Source organism: Bombyx mori, chromosome 24, assembly GCF_030269925.1.
Source record: "Bombyx mori chromosome 24, ASM3026992v2".
Taxonomy (NCBI): Eukaryota; Metazoa; Arthropoda; class Insecta; order Lepidoptera; family Bombycidae; genus Bombyx; species Bombyx mori.
Window position 1 is genome coordinate 2,398,434 of NC_085130.1, and position 27,914 is coordinate 2,426,347.

The following is a 27,914-nucleotide window of genomic DNA, read 5'->3' on the forward strand; positions in this document are numbered from 1 at the left end:
TATAATATATAATTATTATTCTGAGATATATTGGCGTCCAAAAATCGAGAAAAGAACTTTTGAGACAACATGACACCGGCCAATTGATATTACTTTAGGTTAAAAGAACTTTCTAGGGGAGGCTCTTACTGTGAGCTTGGGTATCTCGAAAGTCTTCGAGAAGGTCTGGCATAAGGTACTCCTGTCGAAGTTACCGACTTACGGAATCCCCAAAGGACTGCAAATAGATGGCTAGCTTTTTGGATGGGCGTAACATCGCAGATGTTCGATGTGGGGGAGCCACTATGCTATATATTAATGACAAGTATTGCTATACAGACAGCACGAGCGATGCGCAATAAATCGGCCCTTAGAGCCTCACATAGTGTGGTGCAGGAAAGTCGATCAAAACTTGTGACTGAACTAAGAAATCTCTGAGGCGGGTCTTCGATTGAAGTGAATTATGTTTAGTTGAATACAACGATTGGTTCGTTCACTGCGAAGATAGACCCTTTGGTCATAATGCCGCAATTCCAAGGTGTATCCCTGCAACCTTCCACGAGTGTTAGCATTCACGGCATTGACGTCATTTGGAGATGAAAGCCAAGTTGTCGCCAAAAATGCTGAGAATACTCAATAGTACGAAACGCCTGGACAAAGACTTGCTTTACAAATGCAAGTCCGACCTCGCGTGGGGTACTGCTTGCACTTCTGGGCCGGGGCTCCCAAATACCAGCAACATCTATTTGACTCCATACAGAGACGGGCTGTTCGGATTGTCGATAATCCCGATTCTCGGGGATCCTTTTTTTATTTATTTTTTATTGCTTAAATGGATGGACGAGCTCACAGCCCACCTGGCGTTAAGTGGTTACTGGAGCCCACAGACATCTACAACGTAAATGCGCCACCCACCTTGAGATATAAGTTCTAAGATCTCAGTATAGTTACAACGGCTGCCCTACCCTTCAGGCCGAAACGCATTACTGCTTCACGGTAGAAATAGGCAGGGGACTCCGACATTACTGATGATCCATGCATGATCAGCGGTAACCACTCACCACCAGGTGTACCGTATATTCATCTGCCAATGTGGGTAATAAAAAAATATTCCAAATCGAAGACACTTAATCTAGAGGGAATGTAAAAGGCGTATGTGAAAATAACCCAATACGTATCAAAATAATTTATTGAAACTATATTATATTATTTACATTGAATACAGCAAAGAATGAGTGTCTCACAAACAAGTGTTGATACACTTTGAAACCTTACTGACATGAGTGGGACGCGCGTCCAGTCCAATTTGTTAAGTGATGAATAAAAAAATATTAGATGTATGCGCTAGTGAAGCACACAGAGTAAATGAATGTAGCAATTGCAGACGGATCGAAGTGGCCGACTTAATTTTAGGTATCTAATAACTTTTGGCGCTATATTTGGCTACGGTGGCGCCACCATATTTAATTTATTTTCGATGGACATTCTTCCACCTACCTAGGACGGATCCTTAGTTATTGAAATTGTAATTTTTAACATTCTTACCAAAGATTTTTTTTCGGGATTGGAAACTTACTTTTACAACAAAAAAAAAACTTATTAGACAATTTAATCGGAACAGATTTATTTAAATATTTATTTACACGCACAATCTAAAATACAACAATAATAACGCTGTGACGAACAAAGTTTGGGAGATACACGATCTCTTACAATTATTATTATCAACGAAATCGTAAATTCCGAATATTTGAGCTTGTGAGATATTCTGTGGTTCCGTTTCAATGTCTTCTAATATCGGCGAGATGTCGCTGTAGTCGACAACGGAGGGAGTGTTGCCAACTGAAAAAAGAATCGAGATTTATTGGTTTTCGAATCTGAAACGCAGTTGACTGGATTAAAAATAATGACGTCTGGAAATTGTTACTGCAAATTCAGGGTTAATTTTAGTGTGTTATTTTGTGCAACTTTTAGTCGTCGTGGCCTAAAGGATAAGACGTCCGGTGCATTCGTATGTAGTAGCGATGCATCGGTGTTCGAATCCCGCAGGCGGGTACCAATTTTTCTAATGAAATACGTACTCAACAAATGTTTACGATTGACATCCACGGTGAAGGAATAACATCGTGTAATAAAAACCAAACCCGCAAAACTAAAATTTGCGTAATCAATGATGGTAGGACCTCTTGTGAGTCCGCACGGGTAGTTACCACCACCCTGCCTATTTCCGCCGTGAAGCAGTAATGCGTTTCGGTTCGAAGGGTGGGGCAGCCGTTGTAACTATACTGAGACCTTAGAACTTATATCTCGAGTTGGGTGGCGCATTTACGTTGTAGATGTCTATGGGCTCCAGTAACCACTTAATATCAGGTAGGCTGTGAGCTCGTCCACCCATCTAAACAATAAAAAAAAAACTGGTGTTGTGTTACACACAGTTTCTAGAGACCGTAAAACGCTAATGCTATTGTTGTCCAATGCGATTCATGTGGTCGACATTTCAACGGCTATAAAATAATCCTATAATTCGGAGGTAAAGAGTTATTAGTGATAAGATTAGTTATTGGCTTGTGTGGATTTATAAAATAGTAAATGTCATATTTTGTGTGAACTGCGACTGAAATCGTTTAAAATAAATTAAAAAAATACATCGTAACGTAGTTTACCTCCAGGCTCGGTGGCAAAATGCAAAACAGCCGACAGCTTACTCCAACCAAACCTAGAAAATACACCCAGATTTTCTTAATAACCTAAAAAATAGCTTAAAAAAGACATTAAAGTAGACATCGGCTTGTGTGTGGTTGTATATTTGAGACCCATGAGCGATTGTAACCACTCACCATCAAGCGAGCCGTACGCTTGTCTGCCTACTATGCCAATAAACCACAATCATCTTTAAAACTTTGTTTACATTGCCCAACAGATCATCGAAAAATAAATTGGTAGTGGAACGTCTTGCGAATCAGCACGGGTAGATACCACCGCTCTATTTCTGCCGCAAAGCAGTAATGCGTTTCGGTTGGAAGGGTGGGGCAGCCGTTGTAACTATACTGAGACTGAACTTAACTCAAAGTAGGTGACAGCATTTACGTTGTAGCTATCTATAGGCTTCGGTATCCACTTTGACCCGTGAGCTCGTCCAACTTTCAAAGCAATCAAAAAGTCTATAAGTAATTGGCGGTAGATTCATATTCCTTAAAAAATTAACAACTCAAAAAAAATTTTTTTTTTCTGTCTGTCATCAATCACTTATGGATCTATCAGTGATAAGTTTAAGCTACATATGATCAAATTAGAACAACAAATCCTCGTGTCTATTCACCTGTTCCTGGATGCAACTAGGGCCTCGTAAACCGTAGAAGGAGTCAGTCCCCTCACAACGTATAGCGCGTTATGAATAGGTCCTGCAGGGGAACGCGAGCGAAGTGAGTTTATATTCAATTCAATTCAATTGATTTATTTGCCAGAGACAGTATATAAATAACGGTATTATTAAATTTCAATCATGTTCTCACTTGAATAAAAAGTGTGCAAATATAAAAATGTAAAACGTGGGGAAAATAGAAAAATATAAAGATAGTTTGAATATTATTATTTGAATGAACTTTTTTTTTCATTTAACTGGTCTCGTGATAAGTTCGTAAAGAACTTGTGTTACAGGTACCAGATAACGGAAATAAATGTAAGATTTTTATTATACACATACATATATTTTAATATACATCCATAACCCTGGAAAATACATTTATATTTATCATACAAATATCTTCCCTTGGCGGGATTCGAACCCGCAACCCCCTTGTGTTGTGATCATGTCACTTACCACTACACCAGACGGCCGTTTAGATATATATATATATATTTTTTTATTACTATTTTTCTAATTTTCGTAAGACAATACATAACAAACAAAAGCCAATTAGTTTATTGAGTCCAAGCCTCTCTGTAAACTATATTTGACGTAGTTTTAATTTTTAAAATAAAAGAACACTTATTGTGGCATAACTATAATAGTCAGACACATGCTGTCGCGACACTATTTGTAAATAATAATGTGTTCTACTAAGTCATAGTACATCATTTTATTCTATCGTCAATAGTTTTCGCAGGGCACGCGATGTAAAGAATATTTTAGGTATTTTTTTTATACCTTGGGCTACATTATTGGAGTTTTAGTAAGGATCCCTAATTTTTTTCTAAAAAGATTATAGCCTATGTCACTCGGGCATAGTGTGGCTTCCAAACAGTGAAATAAATTTTTCAAATCGTTTCCGTAGTTTCGGAGCCTATTCAATACAAACAAACAAACAAACAAATCATTCCTCTTTATATTATTAGTTATTAGATTGTTACTGTCTATGAGCACTGGTAATCACTTGACACCGAGTAGAGCTTGATACAGTTATATAAGTTAAAGAAGTTGCATTTAAAATTTTTAAAAATCTGACTTAATTAACATAATGATACCAGTGTAAAATTTTGTGTGCTGCCAACAAACCATACAATACCTTCACTAGAATCGCCGGGCACGACGATCTTACTCCAGATGCTGGCGGATGGGTCGGTGTTCAGCGGATCAGGTTCGTCGGTGGCCGGCCTACCGTAGTACTGACGGATCCAGAGATAGTACTCTGCAATGTTTTAATAAAGACATCCACGTTCGCCCAGACTACAGCGCTATATCCTTGTGCAACCCGCATCCACTTACGGCAACGAGATCTCATACTTGGTGGTAGGACCTCTTGTGAGTCCGCACGGGTAGGTACCACCACCCTGCCTATTTCTGCCGTGAAGCAGTAATGCGGTTCGGTTTGAAGGGCGGGGAAGCCGTTGTAACTATACTGGGACCTTAGAACTTATATCGCAAGGTGAGTCGCCACCCACATTTTTACGTTGTAAATGTCTATGAGCTCCAGTAACCACTGAACACCAGGTGGGCTGTGAGCTCGTCCACACATCTAAACAATAAAAAATATATTTTAAAAATTAATCATTTTTAAAGTGACAAATTCTTATGGGATGGTAAGCCGGTACACGGTAAAATGGTACACGTTATTATATCATAATAATAATATTTCTTTCATTTTTGTTTTTTCATTATCAGGTTTTCGTTGAAACTTGAATGTCTGAGTTGCAGGAGCCACCCAAAATGTAGCTAGTCTGTTGGATAATGCTATTAAAACACTTACCTATAATAGTAGAGTAGGAGTCCACTTCCCACACCAGGGTGAAGCCAGTGGGCGACGCCTTGTTTAGTGCCGGGTCTACCTTGAAAGACGCTATGTTCGGTACTCCTAAAAAAAGTGCATTCTTCATTTAGTGGCAACACTGAACATATTTTGTAGTAACGCCAGAAATCATTATCTCCTACAAAATGCTTTGGTTTTTTTTGTTGTTTTTTTTTCACTCACAACTTGATCTTAATTATCTATGTTTGTTCGAATCATCTTTTAAGATGACTGCAAAGTCAGAATAATTAATTCCACAGGAGTACATAAGTTTCTCACTACATTTATTTTTCATTACTTATAACTCCACTGAAGGGCGGAGTAGAAGTCTCTTTACAGAACATTAATTACAAAAGTATGTACCAAAAGTAATGGTTTAGAAATACAATGTAATTTTGACTTTTATTTCATTTTAAATCAATTTTTAATTTTAAATATTTTAAAGTTTTTTTTTTTTTCATTTCATCCCATTTTATTTAATTTGTATCCAAATGTAATGAAAGGTTGAAAAAAAGCAGTTATATAAATAACATAGGGAAAATTTAGTTAGGATTTAAAAAAAGAAACAAATACTTTTAGCATTTCCTTGTAAATACGAGAATTTTGCCAAGATAATTAATATCAAGACATCAAAATCATAGATATAAAATAATGTTACCTGTCAATTTGTATGAAACGTCAGCCATTCCCAGCTTATTCTCAGCTCGGAAAGTGTAGTTACCGAGATCCGTTGTCCTGATTGATCTAAATATTAACTGGTACGTACTGCCTTGTGCTATCGACAGTACTCTGAAATGACGGAATTGTATGAATCATGAATTTAGGGATGTACGCGCGTTTCAATGGTATAATCTGTGGTTCAGACTTTTCGGCGGGAACGCGAGCTGTCAATTTCTGTCCAAAATGCTGACTAGAATATTTAGGATGGATGGACTCTCGGCGGGCCGGATTAAATACTTCCGCGGGCTGGAGTTGGCCCGCGGGCCGTGCTTTGCCCATCATTTTTTTAAGGGATTTTATGAACTGGTAACTAAGTCCTTTTAAGTCATGTCTTATTTTAATTTATATTCTTATAAAAAAAAATATGATAATATGGAGTGAAATGAAATGAAGACGATTAATTTGAGACATTAATCAACTGGGACGAAATTAAATGAAACGAGATGATATGGGATGAAATATAAATCATAGTAAAACGGTGGTCATTTACTGAGATTTTTTCAGTGGACTTTTCGGACGATCCCGAGAAGCTACGTCCAGCGGCTTTGTTTCATTTTCCCACATTTGTGCACTTTCACAGATATTAAACAGTTAATGAACCACCGTTATTACACTTTTGAAACCTAGAAGAAACACTAAATAAGGTTCGCCAACTTTTTCTGGAGAAACTTAAAAACTTAACAATTTGACTCGCAATGTAGTGTGTTCTATGCAATATACTATTTTCTTGTACTATTTATTATGTATATATTCTTCTATTTCTCTGATAAATTTGTTATGTTTTTATGTTGTGTTTAAGTGTGTATATGAATATGTATGTGAATATACGAGTAGGGATGTATATGATAGAGATTATATATATGTAGATTATATATGTGTAAATTTTATATTATTATCATTATATAATATTGTGTACGTTGTTTTTATGTGTTTGTATATGTATGAAGTATTATCAGTTTGGTTATTTTCACATTAAGCTATGCACCTACCACAGGATTCTCTACACCACCCTTGGTTAACTGGTAGAGAGTGCCTCAGGCATTAAGTCCGCCTTTGTACTTCTGTGCATTAAGTTAAATAAATAAATAAATAGACGAAATAAAACAAATCACACAACTTCGCTCCTCGCGTTCCCGCTGAAAAGTCCCCTTTGCCCATCACTGGTCATACCTGTCATCCGTGTTGACGGGTCGGCCGTCCCGGTACCAGGCGGTCCGGGCGGGCGGCACTGCGAATTGCACGTCGGCCAGGAGCGCCGCGCGGAGCCCTGGGGCCGTATGCACGAATGTTCTCTGAGCGATCACTACGGGAGCGTCTGCGGGACGAACCCCGACCCGTTACACATCCAACATCCTTTTTTTTTATTGCTTAGATGGGTGGATGAGCTCACAGCCCGCCTGGTTTTAAGTGGTTACTGGAGCCCATAGACATCTACAACGTAAATGCGCCACCCACCTTGAGATATGAGTTCTAAGGTCTCAGTATAGTTACAACGGCTGCCCCACCCTTCAAGCCGAAACGCATTACTGCTTCACGGTAGAAATAGGCAGGGTGGTGGTACCTACCCGCGCGGACTCACAAGAGGTCCTACCACCAGTATTATTCCTTCACCGAAGGTCAAGGGAAGTCAATCATGAACAGTTAAGTACATATTTCATTTGAAAAATTGGTACACGCCTGCGGGATTCGAACACCGGTGCATCGCTCGATACGAATGCACCGGACGTCTTATCCTTTAGACCACGACGACTTCGATATTATAATATAATGACAATAAAAATCCGACATTAAATTATAGAATTGATTGTTAACTACCCACGAAAACCGGATTATATTACTAAAACTACAATCCTCCTCCAGTTCCTCACCTTGAATGATGACTCGGATTGACGCGGCCACCGGGCTCCCCACCCCGTTGTTGGCGATACACTCGTAAGCCCCGGCCTGCATCCGGTGACTCGCCTTGAAACGTATTCTAGAACGATGCTCTAGAATCTCCATGACTTCTCCCTTGAAGAGATACGCAACGCTTCAGACGCGGCCAAACTAGAGTCAGGCTTACCGACATTATCGCTTCGAGGTTAATACCTAATAGCTAATCTTTCTACATTATTTGTACCTATATCGTAATATGCGACATTTACCTTCGTAATTAAAGGTCCGTTTTATTTGGTACTAGCTTTTGCCCGCGACTTCGTCCGCGTGGAATATTTCACAAATAATGCTTTATTTTAGAACAAATTTGGTTAGCATAAAAAACGTTATAGTGAGCCAACCTTAACATACAGACATATGCTGTCGTGGACTTTTTTTTAAATCTTTTAAAGGGGAACAATTCTGTCATAAATTATTTTAGCGAAACTTTAACCGTTTCTGCAGCGCACGCAGCGGAAGCTCTCAGAAGGGAAAAAAACACCCGATTTTGAAACATTCTTTATTGGTGTTCCGCTTGTATTGGTCTTAGCGTGATGTTATATAGCATATAAGCCTTCCTCGATAAATGGGCTATCTAACACTGAAATAATTTTTCAAATCGGACCAGTAGTTCCTGAGATTAGCGTGTTCAAACAAACTAATTCTTCAGAATTATAATATTAAAAAATTAATAATAATAAAGTATAGATTAATATCAACAATTCGATATTTCTAATTGAAGCTCAATTAAGTTTACCCGATTCAAATAGCTGAAGAAGTTTTTTTGTCATGATATTATGTTCACTCAAAGAGCAATGGAGTGAGATATACTCGGATATTCCTTACGAGTCGAATCAGGCATGAGGAGATCCGTAGAAGAACCATAGCAACATAGCTTGACAGATCAAGAGTTTGAAGTGGCAATGAGCAGGGCACATTGCTCGTAAAACAGATTGCCGCTGTGGTCAAAAATACGCAGCGTGGGTAGGCCTTCCACGAGATGCACCGACGACTTGCTGAAGGTCATGGGATGCTGACTGCGTAGGACCGATTATTGTGGCGAGCCTTAGGAGTTTCCTGCAGTGGACGTCTGCGGGCTATTAAAAAAATCAACTCACGTCTTTTCTCCATTCCACAACAGGAGGTGGAAAGCCGGTTGTTTCGCATCCTATATCCACAAATTCTCCTTTCTTGACCTCGAGAAAACCATCGTCCGGTATGGTCATTACTGTTGGAGGATCTGATAAGAAAAATGAATGCAAATTTAGACATTTTATAAATGGGATAGAAAGGAAACAAACATAATTTAGATACACAATATTTGTGATCTGGGATTTTGGGATAATAAGAAAGCACTGATTTTATACTAACAAAACTACGATTAAAAGCTCTCACGTATTCAAGCTTAAAACTTTTATTCGTTTTAGAATTCGTCTTATTATTTTTAAGTCGAACTTTGATTATTATAGCACTTATCGCCGTAGCTCATATACAATCCATTAAAAACGAAGTAGACTCTTCCAGCACTTTCCCATATATTTGACTTGACACGATATGTCCTTTTTTTTCCTACCTAAGCTGATAGCCTTGAGAGGCTATTTCAGCGTAACCTTAACTAGTAGGTGAGCTCACGGGGCTCAAACCGGAGTGATGCTAACGCTGACCCTACCAAGAGCAGTGCTTCGCAGAATCTACCGCCAGATCGGAAACGTGACCCACTGAGAAGATCCGGCGAGAAACTCAGTAGGCTGTGTCTATGGGTTAATTCGCTCGTCGAGCCTTTCGTCGCAAGCGACGGGTTCGACGAGGACGATGACCGGTGCTTGTGGTATCTAAAAGCATCGTGAATGGATCGGGAGGATCCGTAATGACGTGTTTTGGCTGACGTCGACTGTTTACCATTCGGTCTACACACCCGGTGTAGTTTCCAGCGGCCACGACAGAGAAGTCTCGAAGTTTCGATTTCATGTTCTTCATCCATAAATGGCATTTAGCCAACTGTACCAAAATTACGAACTTTCAAAATTTTCATGCGGTACTTCTGTGGTACGTCTGTTTTTTTAATTAGCTGATGATAATAATTAGTACTTACACTGAACTTCCACGGAATGCGTTTGCCTTATAGGACCCCATGGCTCCGGTCGGATTACCTATTACAAAAACACGTTTTGTTTGTCAAGAGCACGTCTTTCATATATAAAGTATAAAGGAGTTGTTCTCGGAAGCTACGCTTGAGGCTTGAGATAAAATGGAAGAAAAGACTTCTGCATAGGACCATACCGCAACATTTGGGAAGATAATCTACTCAGCCCCTACGAATAGGGTTAGAGCAGCTGTATAGAAGAACACTAGAAGCAGATAGACATTCTGACAAATCTTGGGCGTTGGGAACCTCTGCGATCATTTGTTAAGAACTATTAACGGAAACAAGTCGCGTAAATAATTTTAGAGGCATCCAAGTAGTAGTACAGTACCCGACGATAAATGTTGCCCTTCGACCATTTGAAAGAGATACTCGGTCAACTTCGGCTTTGTAGAGCGTCATCTCTGTCGCACAAAAGACTAACAATCCGTTGCTTGTTAGGACCGCACACTACCGCAATCTTCTTCGTTAGAGGTAACGCTTAGCCGATCGTCTCTTATCAAAAGTCGATGTGCGATAGTTATGGTCGGGTACTGTACTTGTTTTTTATAATAGCCTCATACCCCGGTTCTTTCTAAACTGTTATTATCCGTCCGTTTAATCACTAATAACGAGATTTAGTGCTACGAACAATTATTAGTGTTTGATAATATGACTATAGTATATTTTTTTCTCTTCTAAATAACAATAACAAAAGAGAAGACACAATATGTAATTTTATTTAAAAAGTAAGATTTAAAAATCGACTTGGGTAGGTAGTACACAACTTTATAGGAGGCTTGTATAACAAAGATAACTTATACACAGTATTCGCAAATAACTCGATTCTATCAACAACTTATCCACATCTTAACTAATGTACTTACTGGTGGTAGGACCTCTTGTGAGTCCGCACGGGTAGGTACCACCGCCCCGCCTATTTCTTCCGTGAAGCAGTAATGCGTTTCGGTTTGAAGGGTGGGGCAGCCGTTGTAACTATACTGAGACCTTAGAACTTATATCTCAAGGTGTGTGGCGAATTTACCTTGTAGATGTCTATGGGTTCCAGTAACCACTTAACACCGGGTGGGCTGTGAGCTCGTCCACACATCTAGGCAATATAAAAAAAAAGATGACTGTTTATTTATTATTCAGCAAAATTATAAAGTAAAACTTGCATATTAATTAAATATATACATTTTTATATCGTAACGTATCTCTAGTAAATAATAAATTAAATTAGAAAAAACGTGGTTGACAATGTAATTGGTGTAAGTGGTGGTCGCTTAATGATCAAAATTCGACCGTAATGCCTCGAGATAAATGTTGATTCCAGATTTTTTATAATTTAATTGAGTATGTACTAGAGATAAGATAGATTACGACCTAAGTCGATATTGAAATTTTATTTCCTTAAAAAAATAATTCGATACCTTTAATTTACAAAGACGACCGAACTACCCGCTTAATCGAAAATTTAATTAAAGGCTTTCTTCAACAAATTATGAGTAATGCTTTTTTCTTCCTTGAGCTTAATTAAGCTCAATCGGTATACGATTAACAAAGAGACACGTCCACTTTTCTAATTAAAAGCTGCCCTGGCGTACAAGACTAGCCTTTGTACGCGAGTTTCACTGTCTATCAAAAAAATATGAAGAAATTTTTCAATATTCACATTATACCTATTATTTACTGGTGGTAGGACCTCTTGTGAGTCCACGCGGGTGGGTACCACCACCCTGCCTATTTCTGCCGTGAAGCAGTAATGCGTTTCGGTTTGAAGGGTGGGGCAGCCGTTGTAACTATACTTGAGACCTTAGAACTTATATCTCAAGGTGGGTGGCGCATTTACGTTGTGGATGTCTATGGGCTCCAGTAACCACTTAACACCAGGTGGGCTGTGAGTTCGTCCACCCAACTAAGCAATAAAAAAAGAAAAAAAACCTACCCATAATTTAAGCATTTGACACGATTGCTATCTTATTTAACTGTGAGGCTATTTTAGATTAAATAAAAAAAAAAAACAAGATAAAAATTTCACAAGAATTCGTACAAAAAACTTTTTTTTTCTCAAAATAATAGCTAGACCATCTTTTAGCTTCTCGTGTCGAGACCAACTACACATCAAGTGGGTATGATCGCCAGACTATTAACTCGGTAAACATACAGCCGCAATTTTACGTTCATAGGTTAACCTACATGGGCTACAAACAAAAATGTGATTATGTACCATGTATCATCCACATATCTACCTAGTCTTGCCATAAACACTGAGACAAAGGAAAAAAAAAATCTATTGCAAATAACATTTATTACTTTTACAGTGTGTTAGTTTAAATAACTAACATAAATATAAAACAATTTAAAGTATAAAAAGCTTATTCGAAGTGGTCTCCATTGGCTGCAATACAGTCCTTTAAACGCCAGTAATCAATAGAAACACGCACTCTTTCCATGGGAATTTTTTTCCCTGCCAATCGTACGGATTGTTTTAGGGACTACAAATTATCATGGCGTTTAGAGCAAGCCGTACTCTCTAAAACATAAATTATAATCCAGCGGATTAAGATCGGGACTAGACGACGGCCAGTCTTCAGCTATGATGAAGTCCGAAACGTTCGTTTCCAACCAAGACTGCGTAGACCGAGCTTTATGACCTAGCGCCGAGTCTTGCTGGAAGGACCATTCTTGATTATTGAACATGGTGTTGTTAAGGGGCTTCACTACCTCCTCAAGAATGGTATCTTGATACACTTGTGCCGATGTTTTGATACCTTTTTCACAAAAGTATGGCTCAGTCACTCCTTCGTAGCTAATACTCTACCAAACCATCACTGAAGTCGGATAGTGCCCACGTTGCACTCTGTCGACTAATTGGGAAGCTTCCTTAGAGCTTTGAACATAAATACGGTTATATTGTTTGTTAAAATGTTGCTCAATTCTAAAAATTTTCTCATCCGTAAACAAAATTTTTCTATGACTTCCCTTTGCGTACCGCTTCAGTAGTTGTTTCGATTTTACCACCCTATTCTCTTATAAATTATCAGTTAAGAAATTACCAGTACGTCTCTTATAGGCTGCAAGTCCTAAGGCATCTTTTAAAATACGCGACATGGTTCTAGGTGCTATCTTCATATCCCGAGATAAAATATTTTGCTTTCGGACAGGATTTCTTCGAATTCTTTCCCTTACTGCTTTGACCACCTTTTTCGTACGAACACTACGTGGACGGCCAGATCATTTTCTGTCACAAACAGAGGAGGTCTCGTTGCACCTATTAATAGCCCGGTACACAAACATTTTACTAATACCAAGCGTATGGAGAGTTTTCAATACATATTACATTTGGCTCCATACTGTATTGGAGTGTTTGTTGTAGGTGAAATAAAAGAGAACTGTTCAAGTCGACAATTCATGTAATACTGTCATAATTTAGTGTGTGCAGTTACAAATATAAGGTTAGGCGAGATGCACACTACAATACCTACTTGGTGTAATGCAATCACAGCGATTCGGTTCTCTTTATCACCCCACTCTATTTTAATATCGCAAAATATAGTACAATGTATTGGCGCCAAAATGAGAAAACTCAATGCGCAATCATAACAATATAAAAATGACAGATTCCAAATTCAAATGTAATATTTTGTTTATTTTTAATTGTAACAGTATTTATGGCTAGACTAAGTATATTGTATAGAAGTATAGATAAGCTAGAACCGACCGACTAAATTATTCTGAGTTAATTAAAAAATCAGACACAGACTTCACTAAGAATTTTTAACATATCGATTGCCCGAAGGGTGAGCCCTTTAATTAGCCATCGCCGCCAAAGTGCCCTTCCGGTGTCCAACATAACTAACTAATTACTGAAACATAAGAATTTGATCTAATTGGCTTGTAGGTTGTTGACAACCAATTGTATTACTCCCGTTAGTTTTTTATTTTTTATTTTATTGCCCTTGTATGCAGACGAGTATACGGCCCGGCCCACCTGATGGTGAGTGGTTACCGTCGCCCATGGACTTCAGCAATGCCAGGGGCAGAGCCAAGCCGCTGCCTACCGCTTAATACTCTCCACAAGCCTCGTTTAGTGTAATTACTGTAATTTCTCATACTGCAATTCCGTTAATTGAGAAGTAATTATCAAAATCCGAATGTATCTTAGTATAAATTATTTTAAGATGAAGTAAATTAAAACAATAGTCAGATACATTCAATTTAAGAAAAAGGATTATTTTTCAATATGGCCAATATATTTTAGACGTGCAGTGGAGTAAAATTAAATTGATTTATTTGAAATTGTAATCTATTGGGATAAAATTGAAATAAACGAGATGAGATCAAATAAAACAAAGTGTTTGTGAAGTTATGGGAATTTACAAAGACTTTAGTGGGCTTTTCTGAGAAAGCCGAGAATCCATGGACTAGCGGTTTTATTTAAATTTCTCACGCTTACGCCCTTTCACAATTGCTAAATAGCTAATAAGACACTATTATCAATAACGATTGAACCTAAAGATGCATAAAAAAAAAAGAATGTGTCAAACATGACATTCCTGCCAAAAATTTCAAAATTAAAATACATAGATAACAACGAAGACGTCTGGTAAAGGTTCAAGCAGGTCACTGACTTCCAACAGCCTATGAAACACCAAAGAGAATAGAATGTAGCGATATCTACCATCTAATACAAAGAGGCCCAGCAAATCTGAGTTGATAACGACAATGGCGGAACAATTGGCCTATTGGTTTAGCAAAACATCCGCCCGGTGGAAGATTTGTCTCATAGACCATAAAACACTCATGACAGTGCGTACAAAAATAACCTATGATAATATCTAGAAGAAACATTACCTAATGTTTTGTGTGCGTTACTGTAAAAGACATATATGAAACACTTAATATTTAAGAGTGGCAAAAATAATGTTCACACGGAGTCAAACAATTCGCTAACAAAAAAAAAAACATTTTATGGCGCCATTTTTTTGTACGTACCGTCACACAAAATAGTTTGGTTCAAATTGATTAATTGCATAATTGACCGCCTCTCGAACTCGATCCCTCCGGGTTAGTGAAGGGTATGTGTCGACAGAGGCACTGTGGACTATGTGGACTCTGTCAATTACATCAACAAAGCCCTACCGGTTTTATTCGTTCGACCTAAAGTTCATTATCGAAGTTCCCGTAGTTTTTTTTCCTTACCTATGCTGAGCTTATAGCCTTGAGAGGCTATTTCAGCTTCGCCCTAACATGTAGGTGAGCTTACGGGGCTCAAACCGGAGTGTTGCTAGCACTGGCCCTAGTAAGAGCAATGCTTCGCAGAATCTACCACGGGATCGGAAACGCGACCCGCTCAGAAGATCCGGCGAGAAACTCATTGGGCTTTCCGGTAGTGACCTTTTGTTTGTTTATTTAAGGTACAACAGTATTTTATTAATTAAGGAATAATACATGTTTTTTTTATGAAGGAAGGATTACTGGTGGCTGACAGGTATTTCACCAGGACACGTGGGTAAGTAAATGCTGAGCCAGGAAGGGTGGGAGCTGCCCGAGCGTCTCCGAAAGAGATCTAACAATTCAACTACAGCTGCTTCGCGAGTGCATTTGCTACCAGAACAAAATCGCGACCCACTGAGAAGATCCGGCGAAAAACTCAGTGGGCTGTGTCTGTGGGTTAATTCGCTTGTCGAGCCCTTCGTCGCAAGCGACGGGTTCGACGAGGACGGTGACCGGTGCTTGTGGTACCTAAAAGCACTGTTAATGGATCGGGAGGATCCGTAATGACGTGTTTTGGGCGACGTCGACTGATTACCATCCGGTCTACAGGATCGGGTATGTAGTTTCCAGCGGCCACGACAAGAGGGTTCTCATGTCGTGCCGCCTTCTCAAAGTGGTGGTATCATACGGTAGCAGTTGTAAACGGAGTGAAAAGTGTTGATACGAAAAATTTAACCTAATAGCTTATCGCGCCATCTTTGAAATTACACCTCATGCTACTGTGGCGCCACCCTATTTCTGTCACTTTTCGATAAACACTTTTTCGTACTCAGGGAGGGTGCTTCTTATCTCTACCCTCTACCGTTTGTTCAGTGTACAAATGTAGGTACACAAATTCATCTTTATGGTCGGCTTCAATATTTTCTCGGTCTCGAATAGAAGTTAGCAATACGCATCTAGCTCTACAAATAGACATGGAAAAACTCCGAATAATCCAATATATAATCTCAATAGAGGCGCCATTAATTAAATTTTCAGTAGGCAGCGACTTGGCTCTGTCCCTGGTGTAGCTGAAGTCCATGGGCGACGGTAACCACTCACCATCAGGTATGCTCGTCTGCCTACAAAAGCAATAAAAAAAGATAAAAAATAAAAAAAATACAAAATAAACATCATCGATATCTTACATTCATCGACTCGCATCCCAACATTAACAACGAATTACAAGATTGTTCAGATGGACAACAGGCGCTACGATATAATTAATTGGTACGTTTTTTAAATTGTACCAACAGAACGTTGTTTGTCTTATGTTTAGTGCGACACCGACATGTATTGAGAGGGTACTTTTGTTGTCTAGTTGGGTTAATGACCTCACGGCCCTCTGGGTGGTAGGGGTTACCGGAGTCGATAGATATCGCAACGTGAATACCATAAGACACGAGGTTCAATGTTCAACTATAATATTTAATTACTGTCACCCCTGAAACTAGGGATGCTTCGCTGCAGAAACATGAAAGTGATTCTAATTCAGCCTTTAATCATTATGGCCTAAGGGATAAGACGCTCGGTTCACTCGCATTAAGCAATAGTGTATGTGATAGGGTTCGAATCCCGCAGGCGGGTGTCGATTCTTCTAATGAAATACCTACGTACTTAACTAATGATCGCTGATGACCTCCACGGTGAAGGAATAACATCGTGTAATAAAAATCAAACCCGCAAAATTATAATTTGCGTGATTACTGGTGGTAGGACATCTTGTGGGTCCGCACGGGTAGCAGCAGTAATGCGTTTCGTTTTGAAGGGTGGGATAGCCCGTTGTACTGTAAAAACGGAGACCTTAGAACTCATGTCTATATAAGTAGAGTACTATAGACTTATGTACCCACTTAACATGAGGTCGGACGTAAGTTCGTCCATCCATGTAAACGAGGCTTGCGGAGAGTACTTAACGGTAGGCAGCGGCTTGGCTCTGTCCCTGGCATTGCTGAAGTCCATGAGCGTCGATGACCACTCACCATCAAGTAGACCATACGCTCGTATGCCTCCAAGGGCAGTAAAAAAAAACACTAAATATGCTGGACAACTAATGATCGTGATTCGTGTGGTTCGCCAGACAATGACTGATGGCAGCACCAGTGGTGCCTTTAAAGTAGTTCTATAATAAAAACAGAGATGGCGTTAGGAGTTATCTCACCTCGCACGTATAGGCCGCGGTGTCCGATTCCCTGATTTCGTTGATCTGTATGCTGAAGTTGGCGTGCATTTGCACTCGAGGAGGTAGGAGCGTGCCCGGGTCCTTACTGTCTCCCAGCAGCGTGCCGTCTTTGTACCAACGTACTCTTGGTTTGACATCTGTGAATAAATGAACTTGTTCAATACTAAGTATATTTGATAGTACATATTTGCCGGTTATTGATCTAGAATTGGGATCTTGGCACATAATATAAAATTATTCCACTATTAACTATGCTTTTAGCAAGGCGTAAAAGGTGTCAGTTGATTTTTAATTATTTTATTAAAGAAGATTTTAGAAAAGGATAATAAACTTTATTTTTTTATTTGTTAGATGGGTGGACGAGCTCACAGCCCACACTGCTGTTAAGCGGTTACTGGAGCCCATAGATATCTACAACGTTAATGCGCCACCCACCTTGAGATATAAGTTCTAAGGTCTCAGTATAGATACAACGGCTGCCCCACCCTTCAAACCGAAACGCATTACTGCTTCATGGTAGAAATAGGCAGGGTGGTGGTACCTACTCGCGCGGACTCACAAGAGGTCCTACCACCAGTAAGTTAAGCTATTAAGTCTCCTTTGGAGGCGTTCGTGCAGCTGTTAGCAAATTTATGGGCGACGGTAACCACTCACCATCAGGTGGGCCGTATGCCCGTCTGCCTACAAAGGCAATAAAAAAAAAAAAAAAAAAAAAAAAAAAAAAAAAAAAAAAAAAAAAAAAAAAAAAAAAAAAATCCCACCCCTCCTGGCTGAGCCCTTGCTCGCCCACCTGTCCTGGTATAACCGGAAAGGCCTCCGGGCAATCAGTAATTCCTCAATCATAAAAAATATCAGTATGGGTTCACTAGACACTTTGAACTATTTTCCATTCATTCAAAATTATCAAGAGAGCATCGAAAATATGAGTCGTAATCATAAACAGGAATTGAATGAAGCCAATAACAAAACACATATAACTTGGGGTCCACTCCAGACGCTCACCAGAGCGACAATTGGAACACAAAGATATTATATAGATCTATTGACACTCTTCCTGTATAACGTTGGCTACACAAACGTTAGTATTGAAGTGTGCTCGAATTTGGATGTGGCATTTTGTGTTTCATAATGCATACACTTATAACTTTACTTATCGTCATTGGTAATGCTTTTTTTAATTTACTTTTAATTTAGTTTAATTTTAATTGATTTATTTTGATTTACTTTTAATATTATCTTCAGGCTATTTCAGCTTCACCCTAACATGTGGGTGAGCTCACGGGGCTCAAACCTGACGACGTTGCTAACACCAACCGTAGCAAGAGCAGTGCTTCGCAGAATCTACCGCCGGATCGGAAACGCGACCCACTGAGAAGATCCGGCCAGAAACTCAGTGGGCTGTGTCTGTGGGTTAATTTACTCGTTGAGCCCTTCGTCGCAAGCGACGGGTTCGACGAGGACGGTGACTGATGCATGTGATATCTAAAAGCACCGGTAATGGATCGGGTAATATTATCAATGATCAGCAATGTACTGAAATCGTTGATTGCAACGTTAAATTTTTAATTTAAAAAAAAGGCGTTATCAGCTTCATACTAAAAGATACCACATTAAAAAAATCTTACTTCGCTGGATATTGTCGATGGTCACGGAGTGCGATGAATCTTTATATTATAACCGATTAGGTACCTACCGTACGTGCTTGATACAAAGATTTCGGGCTTTTGTTAGACTGTGAAATTTATGATTTATAAGGGCGTTTGTTAGTCAAAAGTTTTTTTGTTTGTTTTTCTAATAAATTTGAATGATCAATTGTTTGTTTGTTCGCGAGATCGATCTAATATTTTAGATAATACCTGATTAAGTTAAGAGTTATTACGCATCCAACAATTTGAATGCTGCTGGCTTATACGTAATTATGATTTTCGACAATTATTAAAATGACTGACTCACAGGAGACCAAGAAACTAGCGTAATAAAAAGAAAAATATCAACTATTTTTTTTTTTAAATGAAATCAAAACAACTGACAGATGGAAACATTAAAGTAGTAAGCAGTAAAGTAAATGTTAGTAGTAATTTATAATCTAAAAAACGTTTTTTTAATGGCTTAGATGGGTGGACGAGCTCACAGCCCACCTGATGTTAAGTGGTCACTGGAGCCCATAGACATCTACAACGTAAATGCGTCACCCACCTTGAGATGTAAGTTCTAAGGTCTCAGTATAGTTACAACGGCTGCCCCATCCTTCAAACCGAAACGCATTACTGCCTCACGGCAGAAATAGGCAGGGTGGTGGTACCTATCCGTGCGGACTCAAGAGGTCCAACCACCAGTAATAAAATAATGATTTCTAAAATGACAAATTAACTCCTTGATTCTTCACGTACTGTTCTTGCGGATATAAAAGGCTAATACGCACCATCATAATCATGAAATAATTTGCGTCCTAACCTACATAACCGGGTTCTTAACCAATACCCGATTAATATGATATTATGTTATCATTGGATGACGGGTCAATAATTATAGGAAGCGCTCTCGCGTCAAATGGCCGAATACTCAAAATAAACTAACACTCTAAATAAGGCCTATATCAACAAGTTTCCTAATCAAAATAATGATGAAAAATCATTATTATGATTATAATAAGCTGGCAACCAAATGGTACTATTTGTTCGAAGGCATGGGAAGCCATTTATTATAACTCGCAACATTGTTTATTACCACAGATAATTTATAGTTTTAATGCGTTAGGTCAATTTTGGCCTAAGGGTTTTTTTTTTTGTTAAAAAGCATTGTTGAATTAATGTGAATTAATGTTTGGAAACTTAATTCATGTTGCTATTGTTTGTTTAATTTTTGATTCGTATTTTAATAGACGGAATATAAAAAATAGGACTGATTTTAACAATCAAATTTGGCGATAACGGTAACATATATTGAAATAGAGAAAAGTAATGAAAATTTCTAGGAAAAATACTGTTATGCGCAGCATAAAGTATATTATTTCTATAACGTTCTAAATGGAAAGTATTGATTAGGCTCGCACTGGTATGTGTCATGATCCTACCTAGCTCTATTGGGTAGGAGTTGTAAACAGAGTGAGGTGGGTTGAGTGAGGTTTTTTGAGGATTCACTGGGTCTGAGGTGAGCTCACGGGCTCAACCTGAGAGAATTTTCTATCAAAATTTACCGTAGCAGAGTAGAGGAGTGCTTACCATGGGGTCGGAATAGCGATCCGCTGAGAATATCCGTCAAGATACTTTTTACTGGCGGTAGGACCTCTTGTGAGTCCGCACGGGTAGGTACCACCGCCCCGCCTATTTCTGCCGTGAAGCAGTAATGCGTTTCGGTTTGAAGGGTGGGGCAGCCGTTGTAACTATACTTGAGACCTTAGAACTTATATCTTAAGGTGGGTGGCGCATTTGCGTTGTAGATGTCTATGGGCTCCAGTAACCACTTAACACCAGGTGGGCTGTGAGCTCGTCCACCCATCTAAGCCATAAAAAAAGAAAAAAAGGACCCAGTGGGTTCTCTCTTTCTCTCTCTTTAATTATTTTCTTGAATCAGCTTTTAACAGCACAAAGAGAAAAGCAAAAACATGCTGGTGATCACTTTTGTGCTCGAAATTAGTTTAAATTGGAGAGGACATTATTAAAAAACGGTAGGCAGCGGCTTGGCACTGCCCCTGATATTGCTGAAGTCCATGGACGACGGTAATCACTCACCATCAGGTGGGGTGTGTACTCGTATGCCTGCAAGGGCAATAAATAAATAAAAAATTAACAAGCATTTCTCGACAAACAAACAAACACACGAAGTAACTTTCACTTTGACGACGTCTGCTCTCGTCTGTCTGATTCAAAATTTGAGCTTAACACGACTTAATATCGAGCTTATTGTCATGCAAATGTGACATTTAAGCTTTTCTGATTACAATAACAATGCTTTGTTGCCTGATTGATCGAAATGTCGGATTAGATTGAAGACGTTCCGAAAATTTATTGTCTGAATTTTATAATGTTTGTCTTTCGTGTTATTTAACTGCGTTGGATAGAGCCAGGAGAATATTTTTGTTATTGCTTACACGGGTGAACGAGCCCGTGGACATCAACAACGGAAATTCCACCTGGAGACCCACCTGGAGACATGAATTCTAAGTCTTAGTAGTACAACGGCTGCACCGCCCTTCAAAGCGGTATACGTCACTGCTTCGTGAAATAGGCAGGGTGGTGGTACCTAGTATTTCGCCCTACCACCAGTAACAACAGATAGTTAATTACCGGTTGTATGTTTTGACAGCATTGGAATGCTAACTTTGCTAATTACTGACCATTTTTTGTTGGTATGGCAGGTGGGTAAGAGACCCTGGTTTTAAAACACCATTACCGAAACCCATAGGCATAATAACGTGGCTGGCGTCTCTTTAACCTTTAAACGTGCTTTAGAAACCTCAATTGTGTTACGGCTGTCTTAATAGTCTAAGCGCATAGGGGCAGAAATATGCAGGTCGCCTTCACCTCCCATACACGGTGAACTTAGAACACGCCATGATCATCATGATCATCAGCAAATCATAAATTTCACCGGTTTGAATATGAATACACGATGTTATTCCTTCACCGCGGAAGTCGTACGTGAACATGTGCCAAAAACGCATTTCATTACAAAAATCGGTTACCCGCCTGCGGGATTCGAACTTCGGCACATTTGCATCTGCTCGTTACACCGGGCGTCTGATCCTTTAGGCCACGACGACTTCAAAACTTTGATCATTAGACGGAACGTATTACCAGCTTTTAGCTGCCCGACGAATATAATCCTTAGCAACTAGTAAATACAATTTGTAATCCCAAAACATGTTTTAATCAAGAATACTTGGTACATCATGCATGATTACTTACCAGACTCGTCCAAGTAGCAGGGCAGCAACACAGTTTCGTCCTTATAACTCTTCACGGTAACCGGTACGCTTTTGAATTGTCTCTCGCATTGCAGCAAGTGTGTGCACATTAGTATTAAACAGCATATATTTAGTGACCACATTTTAAGCTGCACTGAAATTGCACGGATTTTTGTATTCGTTGGTAATAAAAGCAAAGTTATTTGCTGCAAATGCTGCAGTCAAACTTAAGACAATAGCTCGAAATATGAACCTAATCTTGATTGTTTTTGGGGGATGATAGGCTAGCTGGTCAAAAACTGAAAACTTTTCTAGTTTCTATCAAACTGCTAGGAGAGCACGGGCTCAACCAGAAAACTTGTACCAAGGTCTGCCCGAGCGGATGCTCATCATCTCAACAGCAGCTGCTTCTGGACTGCATCTACGATCCACTGAGAAGATCCGGCGAGAAGCTCAACGAATTCCACTCTGCCGTGAAGCAGTAAGTAATGCGTTTCGGTTTGAAGGGTGGGGCAGCCGTAACTATACTGAGACCTTAGAACTCATAACTCAAGGCGGGTGGCGGCATTTACGTTGTAGATGTATATGGGGTCCATTAACCATTTAACACCAGGTTGGCTGTGAGCTCGTCCACCCATCTAAGCAAAAAAGAAACTCTTAAACCAGTACTAACCGGTATAATCCAGTAGTACAACTTATTTGCGTATTGCGTTTTTAATATGTTTAAAACAATTTCAACAGATATAAATGCAAATTAGATGCACCCCATTTTAATTATCATAATTTACGACATGATAGATTTTTAAAAGCGATAGGCTATGTTTATTCCGACAAAAATTATAAACGCACTAAGTTTGTACCGCGGTTTCTCTTTAAATTTTTCATACGAACGTGGAGCGCTAAAATGATTTGTTTATTTTGGATACTAACAGTATACATATTAAAGATAGGTAAACAAAAAGAAACAAATTTGCATTAGATAGTGAACAAATATAATCGAAATTAATGACTTGAAATTTACAAAAACTTATTATAAACAATAAAATATAGGTACTAATACTACAAAACGGAACTAAATAAATCATCATACAAAATTCCATTAGTGCATTTCGCAAATGATAAAGAATATATGACACGAAGATCGGATATATATATTTGTATTGTTTCCCTACGTCCGGAAGATCTTAACATGCCACAACTCTATCAAAACCGAACATTTATTTTTCTAGCATTTATTAAACTACTTCGTTTGCATGTTGAAGGGGGAGAGCAACTACCCAGAACCACTACTGACGGATGTTAATTGGGGAAAGAAATACGCGGGCGGTCACCGAATTGGATGTACGGATGGTCTGAATGGACCAGAACTAGCCGCTTTGGGAAGCCTAGTACTTGATCCCAGCAGAGGCAAAGCTACGTCATAACCGCTCTGTATATCACGAAATGAGGCTACTAAGATTTTGTTAATAGATCTGGACTTTCCTTTTTTCCTAAATGCCAGTAGCTTTATCGGGTTGTTTTGTCTTCGTCTCGATTGATGAACGAGCTTACGGGGGTGAGCCTGAGAGAACTTACTAACAACTGCTCTAGCAAGGGTAGTGCTTCGCAGAATTTACCACCGGATCGGAAACGCGACCCACTGAGAAGATCCGGCGAGAAACTCAGCGGGCTGTGTCTGTTAGTTAATTTACTCGTCAAGCCTTTTGTCACAAGCGACGGGTTCGGCGAGGACGGTGACCGGTGCTTGAGGTACTTAAAAGCGCCATTAATGGATCGGGAGGATCCGTAATGACGTGTTTAGGGCGACGTCGATAGTTTATCGTTCTGTCCACAGGATGCATCCGGATACTTCCTCAAACCCCTCCTACATCAACTTCATCCTGCCTCAAGAGCAGGGAGCCCATGCCAAGGCTAGGGTACGCCCCGAGGCCCGTTTCGGTCCGACGACCCTTCTTATCTTATCTTAAGAGCTTAGTGCACGAATTAACGACAGATGCGTCGCTTACTACATTATTGTTATTAGCGAGCTGAAGCCGTGATGAGTCAACCCTTTTTAATTAAATGTATTTCGGTGTATTTGTCAGTTAGTACCGACTGTTTGCTTGTTTAATTTATGTTTTTATAACGAGACGGCAATTCTAGAGAACGCTGTTGTGTTGAGAATCAAAAAGTCAAATCAAGGGTTTCGTGAGCCCCTTCAAGCGTGTCGCCAGATTTATAAATACGAGGGCTGCACTAAAAGTATCGGGAATGGAATATTTCCACTGTTCCTGTCATATTAAAATCTTTTTAATTGAAAACTCCTTGGTTTTAAAAATCGAATACCATTTATTTATTTAAAAAAAGATTCTCGGTCTTGTCACAAGGTTTTCACAAACTTGTTTAGTCGTTGAGAAAATGGAATTGACTCGAGAAAATTCAAGAGCGATGATTTATTATGACTTTCGAAGTGGTTTAACACAAAAACAGTGTGTTGACCGGATGATTTCTGCATTTGGTGATGAAGCCCTATCCAAAACCACAATTTATCGCTGGTTTACTGAGTTTCAACGTGGACGTGTCAAGCTCAGTGATGTTCCCCGTCAAGGTCGTCCAAAAACTGCAGTCACCCAAGAAAACGTTGATGCTGTGCGTAAGCTGATTGAGGAAGATCGACATGTGACATACCGCGAAATTCAGGCAACTTTAGACATTGGCATGAGTCAAATACAAATAATCCTGCATGAACAATTAGGTGTAAAAAAGTTGTTTTACCGATGGATACCGCATTCGCTCTGTGAAGAGCAAAAAGCGGCTCGCGTTACTTGGTGCGTCAGAACTCTCGAAAGATTCCACGCAGGATCCTCAAATGCTGTATACAACATTGTATCAGGTGACGAATCCTGGATATACGCGTACGAACCCGAAACAAAAAACCAGTCACGAGTTTGGGTGTTCGAAAATGAGTTAAAGCCAACAAAAATTGTTCGTTCACGGAGTGTTGCAAAAAAAATGGTGGCCACGTTTATCTCCAAAGCCGGCCATGTTACGACTATTCCTCTTGAGGGACAAAGAACGGTTAATGCAGAATGGTATGCTAGCATTTTTTTGCCACAGGTCATTTCTGAACTCCGTAAAGAGAACTGCAACCGCCGCATCATCCTCCATCACGACAATGCGAGTTCTCACACCGCGCACAGAACAAAAGAGTTTTTAGAGCTAGAAAACATAGAATTATGAGACCATCCGCCGTACAGCCCCAACCTAAGCCATAATGATTTCTATACTTTCCCTAAAATAAAGCATAAATTGCGTGGACAGAGATTTTCATCACCTGAAGAAGCTGTGGACGCCTACAAAACGGCCATTTTGGAGACCCCAACTTCCGAATGGAATGGTTGCTTCAATTATTGGTTCCATCGTATGGAAAAATGTGTCAAATTTCGCGGAGAATACTTCGAAAAGCAATAAATACATTTTTAAATAGTAATGTTGTGTCACTTCGTTAATTCCCGAAATTTTCAGTGCCGCCTAGGTACGATATATTTATCTAAGATGATCTAGGAGAATTGTATCTTTGGGGTAAATGTTAGATTTTACTACACTACAACTATACAACTGCGTTTAATAGATCAATGACGTTTAATATATTAACCGGACCTATTGCATTTTATTTTATTTATTTTTTTCGGGCCGAGGGCCGAACCTCCTACGAGGTCCCCGCGCCTAGGGGGCGCGCGGGGTATGTGAGACTTAACGATCTGCAGGTGTTGAGAGCAGATCGCGGGCCCAAGGATTTTAGGGCCCACCCACTAAACGACTCCCCTGCACTCTTACACCCGACGTCCGATCTCCGTCCGGGGTCAGAACCTGGACAGAGTAGGGGGGTTCCCGCGGTCAACACTACAACCAGACACGCGGCGCCACCCCGAGGACGCCCGACCGACGGGTCGTCGAGACGATAGTCGACGACCAACGACGTCGGTTTCCGCGGTACGGCGGCCCTACCAGGCCGCCCGGGAACCGGACCTATTGCTACCTTAACTTTAACGGGTGTAATGAATTTGTTAAGTGTGTCGGTACGTCGCTAAATAAAAAGTTTGGGAGTCGCTGCCCTAATGGATAAATAAGCGTGGTGTACTTGTATCTAGCGATGCGACAGTGACGGTTTTCGAATCCCGCAGACAGGTACCAATTGCTCTAATGAAATACGTACTTGCTCACGAATGACTTTCACGATAAAGGAACAACTTTAACGTGTAACTAAGCTCAAGCCCCCAAAAAATGCCTAATCCGTAATTACTATTGAGACGGAGATTTCAAGTCCAAGTCCAGTCCAGTCCAGTTCACTCCAGTGGCCAATTAACACTAAACTAATATTACATACAACATAAGCGACGCAAAGGAATCTAGAACGAGCTAAATAAAACAATTCCACGTCCGATTTTTTTGCACGTAATTGTCTATGATTCACTGTTCCGTACATTGAAAAAAGCAAAGGATTCACGCTTTGGCGGTTACGATATATAATGTTGTTTTAAAAAATATAGGTACACATAAGTAATCATCGGAAATTATGACAATGCTCGCGTTTGAAGCTGATTCCATAATTTATATTATAAATTGCACCGCTGACTGACTATGGAATTTATACTGGTGGTAATATAGACTTTTTACTCGTGGTAGAACGTCTGAGTCCGCACGGGTAGGTATCACCACCCTACATATTTCTGCCGTGAAGCAGTAATGCGTTTCGGTTTGAAGGGCAGGGCAGCCGTTGTAAACTATACTGAGACCTTAGATCTCATATATCAACATGGGTGGCAGCATTTACGTTGTAGGTGTCTATGGGCTCCGGAAGCCACTTAACAGCGGGTCGGCTGTGAGCTCGTCCATCCGAATGTACAATAAAAAATCGTTATAAAATTATTTCTTTGATTCGCGCGCGAATTTTCAAGCTTATCAAAAGTACTGAAGTCGAATGGAAATGACGCTCGAAGATTACGTTACACGCAAACAAACAAACATACACACCTATCTAATAAAAGCGTGTTAAAATCACTATATTCTTATTGAAACTTTGGTCTCATTTCTCAAGGCTTACCTACAAGAGATGCATGTCGACTCATCTTTTTTTTATTGCTATTGTAGGTTCTATCGGTCAATCTGATCTGATGAAATACTCCCTACTAAAACAATGTTTTACAAAAATTTCTAGTTATTAATTTCCGCATGTTTTAATGTATCGAATTGTCTTTCATAATGCTTAGGATTTGCTTTAAAAATGTTACGTATTTATTATTAAAATAATAATTATCGTTACTTAGGTATGTACTCGTTTGATAAATAAATTAAAGGAGACTTAACTAGTTTCCATAATATAATAACCAACATTTTTCAAAATAAAAACGACCATAGAAGGCTCAAGTCGAGCTTAACAAAAATAAAAAATCTACCGATCAAGAAGGTCACACAAAATCACACATCCGGTAAATTAAAAAGAAAATATCACAATATTCAAATAAAAAAGCTATTGAGGAGAGTATATGAAACGCGCGCGAGTTGGCGGGAACGATGCCGAACTGTCACTGGCGAAGCCGCGCATGCGTGAGCCGTGACGTCACGGGA

The 27,914-nt window shown here is 39.5% G+C and overlaps 1 protein-coding gene across 10 annotated transcripts; it reads right to left on the minus strand.

Annotated features, from left to right (window-relative positions):
• Window positions 1–1,582: 1,582 nt before the first annotated feature.
• Window positions 1,583–27,914, minus strand: LOC101745947 (igLON family member 5). 10 transcript variants are annotated; one of them, XM_012688346.4, is made up of 14 exons: window positions 27,743–27,862; window positions 27,391–27,475; window positions 22,309–22,461; window positions 17,381–17,538; window positions 9,931–9,988; window positions 8,957–9,078; window positions 7,793–7,934; window positions 7,095–7,239; window positions 5,863–5,993; window positions 5,166–5,270; window positions 4,485–4,607; window positions 3,299–3,380; window positions 2,643–2,695; window positions 1,583–1,821 (listed from the first exon to the last, which is right to left on the minus strand). In XM_012688346.4, the coding sequence occupies exons 2-14, from the start codon at window positions 27,413–27,415 to the stop codon at window positions 1,619–1,621; spliced, it is 1,500 nt and encodes a 499-aa protein (XP_012543800.1). In that variant the 5' UTR covers window positions 27,416–27,475; window positions 27,743–27,862; the 3' UTR covers window positions 1,583–1,618. The 10 variants fall into 10 exon arrangements, with proteins under 10 accessions (XP_012543800.1, XP_021202026.1, XP_012543801.1 ...); XM_021346351.3 differs by lacking the exon at window positions 27,391–27,475 and having other exon boundaries at window positions 22,309–22,522; window positions 27,743–27,914; XM_012688347.4 differs by lacking the exon at window positions 27,391–27,475 and having other exon boundaries at window positions 27,743–27,891.